Source organism: Tauraco erythrolophus, chromosome 12, assembly GCF_009769465.1.
Source record: "Tauraco erythrolophus isolate bTauEry1 chromosome 12, bTauEry1.pri, whole genome shotgun sequence".
In the NCBI taxonomy this organism is placed as follows: Eukaryota; Metazoa; Chordata; class Aves; order Musophagiformes; family Musophagidae; genus Tauraco; species Tauraco erythrolophus.
In genome coordinates, this window is record NC_141476.1 from 11,254,790 (window position 1) to 11,274,638 (window position 19,849).

The following is a 19,849-nucleotide window of genomic DNA, read 5'->3' on the forward strand; positions in this document are numbered from 1 at the left end:
TAGTGTCCTTGGACCACTGCCTGGATCCCATCACCCTGGTTTTGAGTCCTTCCATTGCCTCCAGCACCTTGAAACACAAAGTTTTTATCCTCTCACAAGCCCTCACTCCTCTGCCTTGTCCTGCTTGGTCTTGCCTGAAAGACTTGCACGCAAATACTTTCCCTCCACTACTCTGGGTCCACTAGGACACTCTTCTTTTTCACAACTTCATTTTGAATAAACAGAAGCTAATTGTATAGATCATCTCAAGTCTGCTCTCCTGCCACCTGTAGGAAAAGAGTGAATTTGGGATTGGGAGGAATGTGCCTTCTGCTGAGATGTTTGCCTTTATTCCTGATCTTTCAGAGGAGTTCAGAGGGGTCACCATCGTGGAGCTGATTAAGAAGGAAGGAAGCACCCTTGGGTTAACCATTTCAGGTGGCACAGATAAAGATGGAAAGCCAAGAGTCTCCAACCTGAGGCCAGGAGGACTGGCAGCAAGGTGAGAAACAGAAATGGGGTGCAGAGAGCACAGCAAAACTGGAGAGGAACAATTGCATGTTCTCGCTGTGGAATGAATATTGTTATAATTAAAATTGTTGGTGACCGGCTCCCTTTTTTCAAGTGCCCCAGGAGGTAAAGTTGTTGCTTCAGTCAGTAGAACGTCTTCTATTTTGAGTTATTTCCCATGCTCTGTGCAATTATGCTCTGAAATTGTGTGTAGGGATATTTGGGATTCTGTGAAATGAGGCAGCCTTGTCAGGAGAGCTGCATGGTACAATACATCTTGATCAAGCTAAGTGGTTTAATATTGTATCTGTTCTGAATACTGAGAGTGTAAGTAACATTATTGGCTCAGGAAAGGAATGGGAGAAGAAAGGCTTCAAGAAGCAGGGAAAAGGAAGGAGTAATTGAACAGTTTTGCAGAAAACAGGCAAAAGGAAAGATGTTTTCTTTTTCCCTGCAGGATTTTCTTTTTCAGATAGCTCTTGGTATGCTTCTTTTTGACTGATTGCTTTACATGTATGGGAACTGAGCAACAAAAAGAGAGGTTGTGAACACGTAGACTGCGATTGTTGCTACATGTACAGATCTGAAAACTTGCCACTGGGAAAGACAGATGGCTTAGATTTTAGCACTTCCCTCTGATAGCAGGCACGTGCAGTTGGACAGCTAAGATCAGCCAAACGTTGGTGGCTTGTTCAGAAAGTCCTCCAGTTACAAAGGTTTGCCAGGCACCTCCAGGCTGAGTGTGGCAGAGACTTTGTGCTACCACTGTTTTGTTTGGTTTTTTTTTTTTGCTTTATTTTCAGAAGCGACCAGCTGAACGTCGGGGATTACATCAAGTCGGTGAATGGCATTAACCTGACCAAGCTGCGGCATGACGAGATCATAAGTCTGCTGAAAAACGTGGGCGAAAGGGTAGTGCTGGAAGTAGAGTACGAGCTTCCTCCAGCCGGTGGGTGCCTCTCTGATAATGCTGCTCTCTTTTCTTGGCTGCTTTTTGTCCTGGGGTACAGATGGGCTCGCTCGTGCATTAGCCGTCATGGCCAAGGCAGTATTCAGCAGCATTTTGACGTTCTGCCTTCGTCTGCTGGCAGTGCCATGGTGGATGCTGCAGAGCTGTGTACAGTGGGAGCAGAGTGCTTTTTCCAGCACAGTGGGTGCCTGTTCATGCACACCGGCAGGAGATGGCTGATTAGCTCTGTCTTGCCTCGGAGTGACTCAGTAGCACAGGCCAATCTGCCTCCTGAGGCTGCTTCAGCTTGTTTTGCTTTTTCCCTTTTGGAGCATGACTACGGGAGGTTTTACTCAGTCTTAAGCATGGATTGCTGGATCCTCTTTTCTGAACTGTGGTAAGTGCTGTTATTCCTCCAGATGCCTTGAAATGTTATGTGTTTTCAGAAGGGAAGCTGAAGCAATCTGCTTTCCAGTTAAGGAGCTCTGGCAGAAGCTGGCAAGCCCAGCTGCCATTAACAGGGCTTGTGTCCTGACGTGGGAGACTATGTGCTCTTGCCCCCATTTGTTTGTTCTGATTGAAACAAATTCCTTGATACAGTTTCTCATCACAGTCTTTCCATTGTGGAAATGACCTCCCTGGTTATTACTTATTCAGTTACCCAGATCAATCAGAGGATGATTGAGCAGAAGAAATAGAACAACTAAAAGTAAGATGACAGGAAAATCAAAACTAATGAAAACTAAACATTTTGCCCCAGATAGGAACCTATCTTACACTTCATAGCTTTGCTATAGCTGCTGCCTTTACGTGAAAAGCGTTGAATATATAAATGACCATATAAAGCCCTAAGACGAAAAAAATACCTGAATTAGCTGAATCTCTGTCCATCATCCCTCTCTGTTCTGCTGTAAACGTTCATTAGCTTTTGCATACAACCCCAGTAAAACAAACCAAAACCCTGTGGTTCAAGTTTTCCATGTTCTCATACTCACTAGCGATGACAAGCCTTAACCTTTCTCCTTAGCTTTGAGCCTGACTACTAGAAATCTGATAAGCTGCACTTACCAGTGCCAGTACCGTGTGGCTCAATCAATAGCAGCGATGCAAAACGTCCCCACCTCTGAATGAGCAGGAAGAGCATACTGCAGTAGTGACTTCTCTCCAATGAGATTATTGATGTTTATGACTAATCCAAACAAAGAGGCACTGCAAAATTCAGGGAATTGTCGATTATTGCCTTGCTCCTTTTCATTGTGGGCTTTTATCTGTGGTGAGGGTTCATTATTGCTGTGTGCACCCACCTCTCCCTTTCGTTCTCTCTCTTTCCCTGAGCAGAGCAGAAATCAAGTGTAATTCAATAGCTTGTGCTTGTGGGTTTGATTTTTTTCTCCCCACTTCGTAATTTCCTGCTTTAGAAGAAACCTTGTAAGACCATCTAGTTTTCAGGCCACTGTGTCGTATCATTTCTTTCATAAATAAACCAAGCCCTGTGTTAACACTAGCTTAGGTTTTCCTGCTCCTCCCTGATCTTACAAAAGGCCGTTGCAGAACTTCATGCTTGGATGCTTAGGACAGAAGTTGGATGATTTCCGACCTCATTTGTGGATGCTTTATACCCTTTTCTTGGTATGTGAGTATCACCCCTTAGCTGGGAGCCTTCCTGTGCCCTGAGCTTTTCCCTCCTGGAGTATTTCATGGCTGTGTCCTTGTTAGCAGTCTGTGCACAGCAGCGGGAGCAAAGTGGCTGCGTGGGGGACAGTGGGTTTGGGGTTTATTTGGCCCTGCTGTAGCCTGGTCCCCAGGGCTGCCTGCCTGTGAGGTGGTACCCTGCCTCCACTGTACATCTTTTGGGTTAGTTTAACCCTAATTTGGGTGCAGGTTGCAAGCCCTCAGGGTGCTTGTTAGTGAGGACCACTGTGGTCAGTGAGGACAGTAGGGAGATTTCGCTTCAAAAACCCCCTCCTGAGCCACGTGGAAGCACAAGCGCGGACGTGCCTAGGGGAGCCTTCAGCTCCAATTTGGCAGGTTGGAGTCAAGCTCTTAGTCTCTTTTTTTCTGATTATCCTTGTGGCCATTCATTGCACTTGGTTTGAAGATTAGGAATTGATCTTTTCAGAGCGGACCAGGCTGAAATGCCGTGTGCAGTTCTGGATGGAGAAGACTGGGAAATTGTCCCATATTCACTGCAGTAGTTCAATAAATCGTTAAATAGCAGGGGATGGCAAGGGACAGAAAGAATTTTCTTTCTTTTTCTCTTTGCTTTTGTACATTAAATAGTACTGTGTATTTAACATAAAATTACTGAATTGCCCTCAGGATCATTTTAAAGGATTCACTTAATCTTTTTCTAAAGTCAGAATATGAGAGGTAAGGGAAAAAACCCTCCACCTTTTGCACTGAGGATTTGGGATTTTCATTTTCTTTAAGGTCAGCCGGTGACTTGATTCCTTACACTGCTACTGTTTTTTTTTTTCATAAGTTTCCATCTGCAGCAGAAGCTTCTGGCTTTTGAGTAATGCTGAACACATTAAAGCCACTTGATAAACGACAGGGTTTTACTTGAATGTCAGAGTATTAACCAAGACAAATTTGAGAGGAGACGCACAACACTGAGCTGGTGAAATCATCCCAAAACACCACGGTTGACTCCGATGAAGATTCACACATCCAGGTCGGGCTTTTTTTGCCTCCGAACAGAAGATACAATATGGGTATTGGGTTGGACTTTCATTTCAATGCTGTTTGAATGAGTTTTAGTATTATTTTGCGGGATGGTGTGGAAAAGGCTTGTCTTGGGGTAACTGGGTTTTCCTCTCTTCCTCTAGTGCCAGAGAGCAGCGCTGGCATTATTCCCAAGACCATTGAGGTGTCCCTCTACAAGGAAGGCAACAGCTTTGGCTTTGTGCTGAGAGGTTAGTGGCTTCTCCAATGAAAAACAGAGAGGACAAGCACTGGCAGAGGTGATTTGGGAAGCGGGAAGAGAAAAGTAAGAAGATGAATGTCATAAACTTCAGCTGAGAAGCAAAAGTATGTCTTGGAGAGCATCCCATGCAGTCTTCAAGGACTGCCAGCTGTCTAATCCAGGGCAGTATTTTTGCTTTCAGGCTGTGTCAGCTGTTACGTGATAAATGTCTCTCCTTTCTCAGCACTCTCATTCAGACTTTCAAACCTCCAGAGACTTAGATCTTTCCCGGTTTGATTACAGGGGGAGCCCATGAAGACTGGCATAAGTCCAGACCGCTGGTGCTCACCTATGTGAGGCCGGGTGGCCCAGCAGACAGGTAATGCTTGTGTTGCATCTCCAACATTTGCCTTCACAAGAGAGAGCAGCAGCTCTCATCGTGCTTTTGGACATGTGTGCTGCTCGTATTCCTTGCTAGTGCCTCTCCAAGGCTTCTCATGCTGCTGGTGTGGGACCTGTGGTGTGCAAGGAGGATGGGTCCAGTGCTCACAGGCTGACTCATGTGTAGATGATGTAGTTATAAGCAGAAACTCCTCTTCCAGAGGCAGCCACTTAATTAACCCTGTGCAGATGAAAAGCTGATGCTGTGTTAGAAAGCAGGAGGCAGTCTATGTATTCTCATACTGTTAATTTAGTATGATGAGCCTGGCACTATAAATAACCCAATCTATTGCCCAAGGGGTGTTCAGTTCCTATAGGATCAAAGTAATTGACTCTTTTATATATATATGCACACACATATGTATAGACAGACACAAAAAAATATATTAAATATATATATATACACAAAATGTATATATAAATATAAAATCTATCTAAATATAAATAAATACATATATAAAAAAAAATCCCTTTGCCTGTGGCTTCCTACAGGGAAGGGTCCTTGAAAATTGGGGACAGGCTGCTGAGCGTTGATGGAATCCCTCTGCACAGCATGACCCACGCTGACGCCCTCAACATCCTGCGACAGTGCAGCCAGGAGGCACTCTTCCAGATCGAGTATGATGTGACCATCATGGGTAAGGCCAAAATGTGGTGGCATTTTCTCTAACTGCCTGGAAAGTATGTGAGACTAGACACGGTAACTGGGATACTTGGTTTCAGTGGAAAAATTGCTGAGCCATGCGCTGCCAACATGGGGGTAGGGGATAGAGTTCAAAGCCGGCTTAGTTGGATGCATTTGAAATGCCCTTATCCAGCGATGTGTCTCAATAGGAACGATGACTGATTTTAGAAGAGGGGGAAAAAGGGAATTTCTTAATGTAGGCAAACTAAATGTGTGCAAGGGAGTGAGCTGCAAGCAGGCAGCAACTTGATGTGGCTGTGGCTTTAGTTCTGAATTTTGACCCTGCTTAATTCTAGAGCTATTCCCTTTTTTAGCAACATTAGTTCAGATCTGCTTCTGAAATAAATGAGAGATGATCAAATGATTGACCCCAAAGAAGACACAATTTACTGGAAGGCAGAGGACGGATATTTCTAAAAAATGTCCTACACAGTAGATATTAAGTTTGAGGGTTTGCAGGGTTGGTGGTTGTTTTCTTTTAATTTGATTTTCAGTTTCAAGCTCTGGGAAAAGGTTTATTATTAGCTACTGTAAAGTCATTTTGAGCTGGCGTTGTGACACACAGCTGTTACTGCAGGGAGCGTCGTTGATGAGTTTAAGGTTACCACAGAGTCCGAAACTGTGTTGGCTCTGGAAGCTCGTTGAACTGTGCATTAGATTTTGATGTTGCATATACTTCTCCAGAGGGGTTTCTGCCTCCACTGGAGCCACAAGCTGGACTAGATTGGAGTCTTTTCTGCAAATCTCACAAACCAGTCCAGCGTTTCTGAGCCTAGGATCCAGGGAGGAATAGGAGTCCGTGATATCGGGTGGTTTTCTGATTTGTCAATGAGAAGGGAAATAAAAAGGATCTGCAGTTGAGAGAGTTTAATACCACACCACCCCTAAGGAGAGAGAGCTGAGAATGCCAGAACTCTCTCCATGTGATGTGCAAGAGGGTTGCACCAGGATAAGGGAGCTCCTCGTGCCAGCCCTGAGGGCTTTCTGCTTCCTTTTGAGTCTCCTTCCCCAAAACTTTCCCTTTCCATTCAGCAGAAACTCCACTAGGGTAGACATACTGGGGCAGCCAGGTGCCACGCAGGCACCTACTCCGATGGGAGAGCTGGAAGGAAAACCAGGTGCCTCAGCAGTTGCCTGCCCACTGCCTGGCTTCTGCTGTGCTACAGGAGCAGCTTCTCTTTAGACATTGGCTGGTATTCATGAAAAAGAGGAAACTCTTAAATGATGGACAAGGGAAACTACCCAAACCCTATTTTCTACCCTTCTCTGTGATTGTGGTAACTGCAGCGGTCAGTAAGGGACATCTGTTCCTCTCCTCACAGGCTGGCAGCCCTGCCCGGGAAGGGGCAGGTGGAGTTAAGGAGGGATTTTGCATAGAGTTGTCAAGACTGAACAGTAGCAAACAATAAATGGTGTGTGGGAAATGGGCTTTTTTTGAGTTTGGTTGTTCGTGTGGTCCCCTGGTGCCTATGTTGAAGAAAATTGATTGATTTAAAACCTGACTTGGAATAAAAATAGCCATGAAGGTGTCTCAGTATTTCTTCTTAAGTAACTCTCCCACCTAAAACTGGTAGGGTTGAGTGAACACAGAGTGATGGCATGGTTTCATGCAGGGATTCTCCATCTTGTGTTCCTATATGGTGGACCATAACCAGATGCTTCCCAAGGTGTAAAAACATCTTTCTTAAGGTAGTTTCTGCATAGGGAGTGCTTCTCCCAGCCATGTAAAGCGATATATTTGCCCTGCTTTCTTTTATGGCAAGATGATGCAGAAAGCGTAGCTTAAAACAATTTCTGCAGACAGTTTTGCCAGGCAACAGCTAATAACTGCAACGGGAGATGAGCACATCATCCCCAAATCACAGCTATTGCAGACATTCTCTTTACCAGCCAAAGGAAGATAATGAGGGAAGGGAAGGGAAGAGCAGGTGCTGGAAGTGATGTGGGGATGTTGTTAGCCTGAAGGGAGGACTCTAAATTCCCATTTTGAAAACTTGGTGAAGGAGCTGGGGGGACACATGGCCACACAGTTCACTTGATTCATTGTAAGAGCTGGGAACACCACCATGAAGTGGTGCTTGGCCTGTTCATCCTCAGGGAAAACAGGTTTTTACATTGTGCTCGCTCTCTGCTGCAGCCGAACAGGCTGGGGTGGTGTGGGCTGACCCTCGAGGAGGGAAACTTGTTTTTCTGCATCTGTCCTTGGTGAGAGACCAAGGCTGCTGTGGGGGAGTGTTGAATCATGGTGTTCCCCAGCTGCCTGTGTGGTTTTCCAGCCAAAATTGTGCGCTGAGGATGAGCTTCATGGGGCCAGCCCCGCTCTCGGTACAAGGGACGCAGCAGCTGCTTGCCATTGCCGCTGAGCATCCCACGGCTGTCAGTCTTTCACCAGGGAGGCCAGCATAGGATGGGGCCGTGGCAGGCTTTTCATCAGATTGCCTGAGATTTCTCGAGGCCACCAAAGGAATTAAATTAATCTGCCATTTCCATTTAAAAGGAGCATAAACTGGGCATGCACCTCCCTTGGGCATCAGGAAAATCTCTGCCCTTTGCTGATGCCAGATGAATGTTGCAATAAACAGATGCTTTCCTGTGGCAACACTCTATCTTACAAGTCTTTTAAAAAAGAGAGGAAAAAAAGAAAAAAAAAAAAAAAAAATCCCTAGCAAATAAACTGACCAGCCAGAAACCAGTGGCATTTGAATAGTTACTCTGTAAATAAGCCATGTGTGCCATGACACAAGGCGCTGGGCTGCAAGACTTTGGGGTTGACTCATGGAGGGGGGAAGCTCTCTGCCAGAGATGATGGATGAGCAAAGCAATTTGCTGTGTCCTTTTCCTCCTCTCCCTTCCCCTGGCTGCCCCTCCGCCTGTTTGTTTTTAGGCTGGAGATTTTCAGGCCTGCAGGGCTCTCCTGCTGATGGAGTGGAGGGCTGGTAGTGTCCCACAAATGGATGACCACTTGGCATCTGATGAGTGGTGGCAGGGGGCAGGACCTGAGATGGAGCCTATGAAGTCAGAGGGATCACGAGCCGCTGGGCTGTATCAGAAAGGGGGCAGCTCCTTGGTTTGTTTCTTCTAGGAGTTTTTGGTTTATTTTGTTTGCATTTGCAAGAGGGTTGCTTTTTTTTTTAATTTTATTTTTCCTCCTCTCACCCAAAGTGTGTTACAGTAGGGAAAAAAATGGACACACCTCACTCATCCTCCAGACAAGCGCTCAGAACACCTTCCAGCCTGATTCCAGGAGCATCCCTCCTTAGGGGAATGAGCAAAGCCAAGTGAGACTCAAGGAAATCTAGTGCAAGAAGGAAAAAAAACCCACAGTATTTCCTCCAAAATAAGCTGTTGAGAGAAAGATCTTTAAGAAAACACTTGCTAACCCCCAGCTTTGTGTGGTGGGATAACCAGGTCTCCTGTGCCTTCAGCACTGAGGTGTCAGGCTGCCTGGAGCAGACTGCTTCCCTTGTATCCATCACGATATTGGTGAGTGCCCCTCAAGTGTATGGGTATGAGCGGTTTTTGCACAGTCCTTTGTGTCCTCCTGGGGTCAGCCAGGTGGACATAGCGATGGGATTTGCTGTACTTGAGCAAGTTTTGGGAGGCTTTCCTCTTTCCGTTTCGATGGAGAAGATTAGAGGGTTGATTAGATCTGTAGCGAGTTACCTGGTGGCTGCTGAACTTCCACTTGGACGTTTTGAAATCGCTGGAATTTGGGTTCAGAAGGAAAAATGAAGGCAGGATTTGGAGGCATATGTTAACTAAGGTCCTGGGACTGATTCAGGCCAGAGCTGCTGATACTGAATTTTAACAGGATCCTATCCAGTTTATTTACCCTATTCATATAGTCAATGCCACCTAAAAAAGCAGATGTCTTCAAAAAGATGGAGTGCTTAAGGGTTTATTTAATTACTAAAAACATTATTTCTAAAGATGGATGAAGATAATGTGTGCTTTCTCCCAGCAATGGCAGGAGATGTAACATCATTCATCCAGCAAAGGGGAAAAGGAGAGGGATCCTCTTCTGGACCCTTTCTGACTATTCACTAAACAAACATGGATTTTGGACAAGTTGTGTGACAGCTGTGCCTCAGTTTCCTGATCTGTAAAATGGTCTTATCCTCCTCTGGGAAGCACGATTCATTGCTTGCAAAAAACGTTCTAACCGTTACGTGAAAATCTGCACAGCCATGCAAGGCAGCATAGGCATACGTGGTTTTTCTGTTCCTTGGTAACAAAACCCTGGAGAAATGACGTAAGCTGCTGTATCTATATTAAAGTCGATGTCACTGGCCTCAGTGATGATTGTTCTTGCAATGGCCCTCAGTACATGCTGAACTGCATTCGAGTTGAATTCTCGTGGATGCTCAGCCTCCAGAACAACTGCTTAGACTCTCTTGGCTTGTGAGAAAGGATCTTGCTTTAAGTAAGGTGAGATTTGCTGTGAATGCCGGAGAACCGCAGGTGCCTTCTCTACAGATGCTGGGTGAAGTTGCAGCTGTGCATGATGGTGTAGAAACATCTCACGGTGCCAAAGCAGTAATGTCAATGGACTCTCTACAGTAAGGTTATTGCATGGTCTGCCCTGGCCTCTCTGGGTTTCTTTTTGAATTAGCTTGGGTGTAATAGCCCCATGTTAATCATGCCTCACAAATATTGCTGAATTAAAGACTCCTGACCTTTGATTTGAGCCAAATCTTTCCCTAGAATAATTAATAGAAGCTTGGCTGGTATTTCCCCAACAAATGCCTGTATAAAATGGATTTGGAGCAATTCTCATCTGTGTCACTGGAGGTGAGAATTAAGAGACAGCAGGGTGGCCTGTGCTATGTGTGGTGGGAGGACGGACTGTTGGCTCAAGGCAGAACTGTGATTTCTTTCCTAACAGCCTAATTGATACCTAGGTCCTGCCATGGGAGAAGGTACCCTGTATTGGGTTTGTGTGATAGGGTTTCGGTAGTGGGGGGTGCTACAGGGGGTGGCTTGTGTAAGCAGCTGCTAGAAGCTTCCCGTGTGTCTAATAGAGCCAATACCAGCCGACTCCAAGACAGACTGACTGCTGGCCAAGGCTATCAGCGATGGTGGTAGTACCTCTGGCATAACATAGTTAAGAAGGATAAAAAGAAAAAAAACTGTACACGAGAAAACTGCAGCTGGAGAGAGGAGTGAGAAGATGTGAGAGCAACAGCTCTGCAGACACTAAGGTCAGTGAAGAAGGAGGAGGAGGAAATGCTCCAGGCACCGGAGCAGAGATTCTCCTGCAGCCCGTGGTGAAGACCTTGGTGAGGCAGGCTGTGCCCCTGCAGCCCATGGAGGTTAACAGTGGAGCAGAGATCCACCTGCAGCCTATAGAAGACTCCACGCCAGAGCAGGTGGATGCCTGAGGAACCTGTGACCCTGTGGGAAGCCCATGCTGAAGCAGGCTCCTGGCAGGACCTGTGGACCTGGGAGCCCGCACTGGAGCAGGTTTGCTGGCAGGACTTGTGACCACGTGGGGGACCCACGCTGGAGCAGTTTGTGAAGAACTGTAGCCCATGGCACGGACTCAGCTTCGTGGAGGACTGTCTCCTGTGGGAGGGACTCCATGCTGGAGCAGGGGAAGAGTGTGAGGAGTCCTCCTCCTGAGAAGGAACGGGCATCAGAGACGACATGTGATGAACTGACCACAATCCCCATTCCTCATCCCCCTGTGCTACTGCTGAGGAGGAGGTAGAGAAATTTGGAATGAAGTTAAGCCTGGGAAGAAGGCGGTGGGGGAAGGTGTTATAAGATTTAGTTTTTATTTCTCATTATCCTACTGATTTGATCGGTAATAAATTAATTTTCCCCAAGTCCAGTCTGTTTTGCCTGTGATGATGATGGTGAATGATCTCTCCCTGTCCTTATCTCTACCCACGAGCCTTTCATGATATTTTTTTCTCCCTGTCCAGCTGAGGAGGGGAGTGATAGAGCCACTTTGGAGGGCACCTGGCATCCAGCCTGGATCAACCCGCCACCTACCCAAATCCCTCTCCTCTCATCATTGTGCTGAGACCCACCCTGGGAAACACTTGGCAAAGCTGAGAAGGGTGGATGCTCAGTAAAACCAAGAGGAGCAGGCATTTTCCTTGCGAGGAAAGGTCTACCACTCCAGCAAGTTTTTTTCCATGCTTTTTTTTTTTCCTGTCTCCTTCCCTTCAGCTGGAGAGATATAAATTTCTGTCCCTCCTTAGAGGATATGTGCTGGACACACAAAGGCTGCAAAACCAACGTATAGGTGGTGTTTGCTGTTGGAAGAGATCCTCAGTCTCTTGATGCTTCCTTTGCTAATGAAGGCTTAAGTGCACTTTCCGCAGGATTTAGCTGGGTAGTTTGTGCATCTTTTGATCGAATGGGGCTACGCTTTTGTCAGGGCTTGCAGGTCTTCCCCATGGTCCGTTTCAGCAGAGAATAAACAGTGTTTTATTTGAAGCCTTGCATAACCTTTAGCATGGCTCATTCCTCCTCCTTCCACCCTGGGAAAAAGGGCACTGTGAGTAGATCAGAGCCTGCACAACCCCTGACTGATCCCCAGGGGAAACTTCCAAGATTCCTGTCTCTGGAGACTCAGCATCTTCAACAAATCTCAGGAAAGACCTCGCTGCAGCTTAGCTTCTGAGATCTGCATCAATGCTTCTGTTTATCAGAGAGCAAGAATGAGCCATGCATCAAGTTTTGGAGCCAAGTAGCATCAGCGTTTTCAGCAGAGCATAGCTTTGGAAGAGAAAAGCTTTACTATGAATAATTAAGGGCCGAGGAGGCATCAAGCTTTTAGAGGGTTCTGCTGGCCTTTCCTTCAAAGTGGATGGGTGGATTTCTGTGGACTGCTGTTGTTGGGGGGTCAAACTACGTATGGGGTGCTTGTTGTGGGTTGTGTGGTGGCGAAAACACACTTGTGAATCCAGCCTTTTTGTGATGGCTTTAGGTAATCTGGAAGCAAATGTGTATAATAGAGGTGGAGGGAATTTCTATAGAATCAGCCAGAGGCACCGGCTTTCTTTTTCCTCCCCCTTCTTCAGAAGAGATGAAGAGGTATGGTGCAGGCTTATGCTAACAGGTGCAATTTCATAGGAGTTTCATAGTCTCACAACATCTATTAAATTTATTGCAGAAATGCATCTTTCAAACATGAGTCACCCCTGTATTGTCTGATGGGAGAGAGGAGGCGTTTGTAAGCATGCGGGTAGGTAGCTCCGTGTCTCTGCTCCCACTGTCGCGCTGGAGGAGCTGAAAGGAGCGGTTGAGGCGATATTTCGAAGCTGGTCCTGAAGCACACAGGAGTTGACTGACTTCATCGGTCAGCTGGTGATCAGCACACAAGACTTCTGAGCACTTTAGAAAGTGGGATCCTGTTTCTTCGTGCTTGTTTGTTTCTTTGTTTAGGAAGAAGCCTATAACAGCGATGTCCTGATCTTCCTTTTTTTATGCTTTTCTTTTAATACTGTTGATGTAACTGCTGCACAGCCTTTGAGCATTCTCTTTCTGTTTAACCCCAAGAAAAGAGGCAGGGGGGTTGTTTCTATGAATGAGTAGTTGTAATATCTCTTCGCTTCGTTATCATATATATTTTATGAGGAAGCAATTTTGCTTCTTGAGTTTCCTTCTTTCTTAAGTTACCACGTGGCACAGACTGTAGGATGTCTAAGCTACAGGTTTGCTGATACACGTGGCAAGTCAGCACTATTGGTCAATTCCCTGCATTTAGAAGTGGAAAAGGCTGTATGAGAAGTGTCTTCAGATGCTCTCTTGTTTTGCAGATACTGTAGCAAATGCTTCAGGTCCTTTACTAGTTGAAATAGCAAAGACTCCGGGATCTACGCTAGGAATCACACTGACGACAACCACGCATCGGAACAAGCAGGTCATTGTCATCGATAAGATCAAGCCAGCCAGTGTGGTGGACAGGTACAGATCTGAACAGGCTTCTCCTAGCTCTGCTTTTGCTTTCTCTGCTGCTTTTTTGTCCCGTTGTTAGGTGTATGCCATTCTTCCCTGCCTCGCTCTGAAATGGTCCACATGTTCTTAGCACTACGCGTGCTAAAAATATCTGACCCAGCACCAGTGGACACTCCTTACTGGGAATGAATGTAACTCAGTGCATGTGAAAGCTGAGCTCTGTTTTTAAAATCTCAGATCTGACTGCCCTGGATCTATGGAATGGCAAAAACCTATTCTGGAAACTTCTGGCTAGAGCCTTTTCCTGCTGGGCAAGTCAGCTAGTCACCCTTTACATGGGGATGCAGAAAGACAGACCGTGATGTAGCCCTCGCTGTGGTTAGTTGTGTTGCTGAGCTGAACTCCTGGCTTGTAGGACTTAACTACACTGTTGGGTGAGGCCTCACCCATCCAGATTAGCTATGAGTGGGCACTATTAAAAACTTCAAAATCTTTCCCAAGCTGCCAGCAGCACTGACTCAAGCATGAACCATCTTAGCTGGTATTTTGGGCAATGCTTGAACTTAAGGTTCAAATCGGAAATAAAAAAATGAGATATGAAAAGAATTTACACACTAATTCACAGTTGGATTTTGTATGTGTCTGCTCTCAACTGTGAGGGCATGGATTTTGGCCGTGTGTATAATTACCTCTTGCTGTTTCCTTTGCAGATGTGGCGCGTTGCATGTTGGCGACCATATTCTCTCCATAGATGGCACGAGCACAGAGCACTGCTCCTTATTAGAGGCAACTCAGCTTTTAGCTGCCACTTCGGAAAATGTCAAGCTAGAGATATTACCTGTTCACCAAAGCAGGCTGCCTTTGAAGCCTCCAGAAACAGGTGTGTCCTCTGTGCAAACACTGTTGGTTGCCCTCAAAACTCACTTGAGGTCTCTACTGGGGTTCTTGCTGCTTTTGAATGCTGGCAACGGACTCCAAAGAGAGACATCTGTGGAGTCAAAAAAAAAGATGTTTTGATGAAATGCATGTGATTAGATGACGTTCTTCAAGGATGTGAATAGGATTAAAAGGTAACATCTGTGCTTGAATGGGAAAATTTGAGTTGGGAATCCCAGGGTTTTGCAGTGCTGTGCAAGCCGCTTCCTTAGTACCTCGGATAAGAGACTTTAATGGAGAGGGAGGAAAACAACCTTGGTGCTGGCAAATGTATTCCCAAGCTCAGTTTTCATTTGCGGATGCCTGGTGAGGCTTTGTGAAGGACATGTCAGTAGCTAGGCAGAAACCTGCTGGACTTACTTAGAAAACAAAACTATAACACAAGCATTCATCTTCTGGACATCATTCTGGTTTGAATGGCTGCTGAGTCTGAGCAGCCAGAGGTAGAGTAAATGCATCTGTAGCTGCTGCTTTCCACCACCCCTCACCAGAGAAATACTGGGGAAAAAATTCTGTCTCCAGTGAAATCAAGCCTGAAATTCCTGTGAATGTCACTAGGAATCCACCCTCATGAGCGTCTTTGTTGCCCACCTTTAGTTTCTCCTTCCAAGCAAGAGACTGACTCAGGCTCTCATATAAACTTCAATGTGAACATAGCCTCAGTACTAGTAGATTTGTTGCAGCAAATTTGTTTCCCTGCAGTTTTGTTGCGGTTTGTACTGGTGGTCTTGTAATCCAGGTGTTTCAGGTGTGACTGTTCACTACCAGGCCCTTTTGCAACCGTTTTCAATCACTTGTTCCTCAGGAACACACATTTTAATAATATTGGTTGCACAGTAGCCCCGGCCACAGCTCTTCTTTCCGTTCTCTTCTAGGATGGTTTGGGGAAAGGAAGAAAATATCTATGTTGTCTTCTTTAAACGTGATGTGGTGAAAAATAAAATCTAATAACCTTTCCGTGTCTAGAAATAAATCTCTTACATGTCCAGTCCAATTTGTGCAGAATTAAAGCATTTTAACAAAGGGAATGGATGACTTGACCTTTATGCCCAAGAAAAAATGGAAAGCTATAATCCTTTTTCAATGACTGTTAAAATGAACTGTTCTCCTCCTTCCATTAGTGCCCTCATCCTAATCTCCTTTCAGAAAACATACATTCAGCAGCAGCTCAGGAGAAGGAGGATCTGTGGAAGGACAGCTCAGTGTGTTCAAAGCCTTTTTAACCATCTGGTCCACACATTAGATCAGTTTGCTGTGGCAGAAATACAGAACACAAACTTGGGAGAATAACTGCAAGACATAAATATGAAAAATAAGGGATATAACAATTGTTTCCACTTTTGATTAAACTCTTCAACATGTGAAGAATCACAGGGAAGGATACTGCTCATCCACACAGCTGTTGGGAGGCAGAGGTGTGTGGTTGGAGACCAGTGCTTGGGCTTGAACCTTCATCAGTGCTGATGGAGATGGGAAAGGGAGGTGGTGGGGACAGAAAGGAGGGTGCTTTGGGCAAGAGGAGCAGCTCATACAGCAGTGCTCCTCAGTGGTGCAACCAGCCACAGCACTGTGCAGCCCATGGTGAGCAGGCGAGAAACCACACCAAAGTTGGCAAACTGCATTTGGACTTGGGAGAGACACTGCTTTCTGCTCCAGATGCCAAGTGCCAACTCCATGGCTGCTTTTTCTGAATTTAGGGAAACAAACAGGGACAGTAAGGAAAAATGGGCCATGCAAAAGCAAACTGTTGTAGTTGGCAAGAGAGTGAAGCCCAGGGAAGGCAGCTGAGGAGAGGAGACTGTGCAGATGCATCCCTGTGCACTTGCATTACTGAGTCCTTCCAGTATGTGCCTGCATGGGGCTCATCATTGTATTTTTTAAATGTGGCTTCTCATGCAATCAAAATCCAGTTATTGAGGAGGTGGAGAGGGATCTGAAGCTACAGCTGCCATGCAAACGTACGGTCTGATGCTGAAGCACGGGATTTGTCAAACTGAGTTTGCTTTCTCTGTGGCTCTGGAGGCATTTGGAGAATCTGCGGGAGGATTACACCCTGCTCACAAGCTCAGCGGGAGCGGGTGGTGCCCAGGAGTGGTGCTGGGACGGATGGGTTTCCTCAGGCACGGATGATGTGCGAAAGCCTTGGGGAAGGCTGTTGTAGGTTTTTTATTGTAGAATTGTTTAAAATCTCTTCACTTCCCCAATGCACTGACAGCTGAGTTTCAAAGGCACTTTTTTCTGTTGTCATATATGAGCTAAGAATTTATAGACAAATGGGAGAGTTTTAATTACCGTAAATGGATTAAATGATTTTGTATATATGCCCATAAGCTCTGTCCCTCATGTTCAAAGTGTTTAATTTTATTAAGAACTTTCCTTTTTATCTAGATATAGCTACATTTATTAATTTGATTTTTGTTTTTAAAAGCTGCCTGACTCTGAATTTGTTTTTGAATCTGCAAAATAGAAACTCCAGAGTTGGAAGTGTATTTTTTAAGAACTTGATAGACTAAGTGCTAAACTCACTGAATGTTTAGCAAAGGCTAAATTTAATCACAATATTGCTTGGAAAACCTAAATGATTTAATGCCTGTGATGCATGCACACAAAATGGATTTCCGCTGTTAAAGGCACTAACAGATGAGCTTTAGATGAGATCTGTGGGTGGACTCACTAAATAAACTGAGTCCCTCTCCCAGGTTTGCACCCTCAGAAAGCTCTGGTAGTACCAGCACTGGCAGTGTTTCTGCCTACTTGGAGGACACAGAGCCTGGAGGAGGTGTCATCCTGGAAAGGTGACTGCCAGTCAATGCAAGTGGTTGTGAGGTTAAGAGCTCTGGGATGACTCGTGGCTCCAGTGATGCTCCACTGTGGGATACTATTCATGCTTAGCTGATTAAAAGAGACACTTGCAATCTTGCTTGTTAGACAGCAATTCTTCTCAGAAGAAAATAGATCCAGACACCATGGTGCAGAGATTCGGGAGAGAAAATCCAGTGCTGTTGGGCAAGGAAAACCAAACTGACCCTGTGCTGCTCCAGGGGCGAAAGGAGAGTCAGTGAGAATGGGCAAGGAAGGGACCTGTGCCTGGGGATGTTTGAAGTACTCCAGAGGAGACCTGTGGCATCGTGACCTGATGTTGCAAAGCCACAGTTTCTGGGACAGGGGATTTCCAGACGATGGATGTCACGCTGCAACAGATTTCTGTCAACATGTGCTGGGCTGGGGTTAGGGTTGAAGCTAAAGCAGTTGTGTGGCCTTGAATAGAGTCTACTGTGATGGTGCCATGTTTTAATTTACTGTTTGCCACAGCGTTGACATCTCTTCCTGTGTCGGTGCCCCTCTGTAATTGCCTTTAAGCAGCGGCTTATAAAATCCCTTTTGTTCTGGTGAGCGGGAGGCGGCCCTCCGCTGCTCCTCTCTTTCATCCATACATGCACCCTGCGATGGATTCCCGGCCAAGAGCAGCCGCTGAACAACCAAATGTTGGAGCCAAGCAAAGTGCTCAAAGCAGACCTTGGCATTTGTGGAAGGCATTGAGCCTTGTCCCTGGGAGGGCAGCTCCAGCAGTGAGGTGGGAAGCAGCGCAAGGAGGTTTCCCCGGTGCTGTCGGATAACGCTGATGGCCTCTGCGGGAAACTTGTGGCTGGAGGGAGCTTCTGTGTGTCACACAACAGACTGCAAATGGTAATGACATCTGTGCGCTGCCAGCACAGCTCAGTCAGGCTGTTGGCTCAGGCTGTGGAGCTTTTTATGGGGAAGGGGTGAATTTCTGCCACTTTGCATCAAGTGTCACGAGGTTACACGGGGATGCGTTTTCACTGCTGGTGCTTGATGCACTGGGGTTGAGTTGACTTGTTCAGAGCCAGTATGAGGCTCTTTTCTACAATCTCCTGGTTTATGCTTCTTACCTTTTCTTTCTCTCACGTCTCCTCTCTGCCTGTGGTGATTTCTGCTCCCCTTGGTGCCATCAGTCAAGGTTCAGAAGAGCGACCACCACCACTGCTGGGACCCCTGTGTCAACTACTGTCACACCCACCACCCCGGACACTGCAAGACACCCACTTGGAACCAGACGTCTGGACAGGATTACTGCAAATGTAACCCCAGTGCACGGTGTTACCCCCATCCCTCCACGTGTTCATTGATGTTGTGCTCCTCTATTGCCTTAATACCCAGCTCTGTAGCCATGAGTGTAATTTATTTCCTCCTCGGTCACCTGGGTCTGTTTTCACAGGTCCAGTGCTCAGGTGCAAAATCAGTATCTGCAGCCCACAACACAAAGACCTGGTAACTGCAGTGAGAGCTATGTGCTGGGCAGACCCATACTTTCATACTCAAACCCCACAGCCCAGTGCCCGGTTTCATACAGGCAAGGGTAAAAACAAGTTGCTGTGGGAGAAGGAAGGCAGCTCTGGTGCGTGTAGGAACGTTATACACCAACACATCCAGCTCAGCCCTGGTGCCACACAACAAGTTAACAGCAGGATTACAGCTGCTTTGAAATCTGTCTGTAAGCCCACCTCTTGCAGGAAGCAGGCACTGTTCAGCCCCAGATTTCTTGTCTTATGACAGTAAGATAGAGAGGAAACATTACACTGTGTTGGGAAGCAAACAGGGCAGCACGGTTGCCCAGCAGCTCAAGTTCAAGCTGTGGTTTCTCTTTCTATGGATTTAATGTTCATTAGTGTCATTGTACCAACCTGCTGTTGGCTGCCCCACATCCATGCTGTGTTTCTCACCTGGTGGCCTGCATGCTGCAGTGACATGTAGCCCTATCAGTGGAGTCTCTGCACATCAGAGTGATGTCCATCTTGAGTCCAAGCCTGCTCTCACAGCTTTCCTGGAGCTGCAAGCCCAGGACAACACTTCTTTGCTCAAAGGGTTATCAAGCATTGGAACAGACTGCCCAGAGAATTGGTTGAGGCACCATCTCTGGAGATATTTAAAAGGCATATAGACGTGGTGCTCAGGGACATGGTTTAGTGGTGGGCTTGGCAGTGTTAGGTTTATGTTGGGACTCGATGAGCTTAAAGGTCTTTTCCAACCTAAATGATACTGTGACTCTATGACAAGGTTCTCACATCCATATGAGCCCTGGAGCTGGGAAGAAGGAGCTACTCCAAACATGTTAGGTGTTTGATGAACCATCCATTAGATGAACCCACTGCTGCACTTCTCTGTGCACATCCTTAACATGCTCTGTATTTCCCCAGCTCTGGTGGCTGCCAACTTCTCGTCTCCCACCATGAATGCGCAGGGCTTCCCCTGCCAGAACTCGAACACGCTACCTCGCAGCTCCCACCCCATGAGCCCCCGCACCACCATGCTGAGGAGGCGGCAGAAGAAGAAGGAGCACAAGAGCTCATGTAAGAGTAGTGGTGGGCTAGGGCTGGGTTGGACAGGGCATGCATGTTTGCCTTGCTGTCCTTATTATTGACTGTTAGCTGGGGTAGGACCACTCATGTCAGCACCATCAATGCCTCCCTCATCCTTGGTCATTGTCCCCACCACCGCCAGATCGAGGTCTGTG

The 19,849-nt window shown here is 46.4% G+C and overlaps 1 protein-coding gene across 1 annotated transcript in view; it reads left to right on the plus strand.

Moving 5' to 3' along the window:
* The window catches only part of GRIP2 (glutamate receptor interacting protein 2), a 114,470-nt gene that overhangs the window by 54,772 nt on the left and 39,849 nt on the right, over positions 1 to 19,849 (plus strand). Inside the window, exons 3-11 of the mRNA XM_086619261.1 lie at positions 346 to 481; positions 1,293 to 1,438; positions 4,267 to 4,353; positions 4,647 to 4,722; positions 5,277 to 5,422; positions 13,242 to 13,389; positions 14,091 to 14,260; positions 18,291 to 18,416; positions 19,533 to 19,685. Of these exons, the coding sequence (XP_086475387.1) occupies positions 346 to 481; positions 1,293 to 1,438; positions 4,267 to 4,353; positions 4,647 to 4,722; positions 5,277 to 5,422; positions 13,242 to 13,389; positions 14,091 to 14,260; positions 18,291 to 18,416; positions 19,533 to 19,685 (1,188 nt within the window). The remainder of the gene's footprint in view (positions 1 to 345; positions 482 to 1,292; positions 1,439 to 4,266; positions 4,354 to 4,646; positions 4,723 to 5,276; positions 5,423 to 13,241; positions 13,390 to 14,090; positions 14,261 to 18,290; positions 18,417 to 19,532; positions 19,686 to 19,849) is intronic.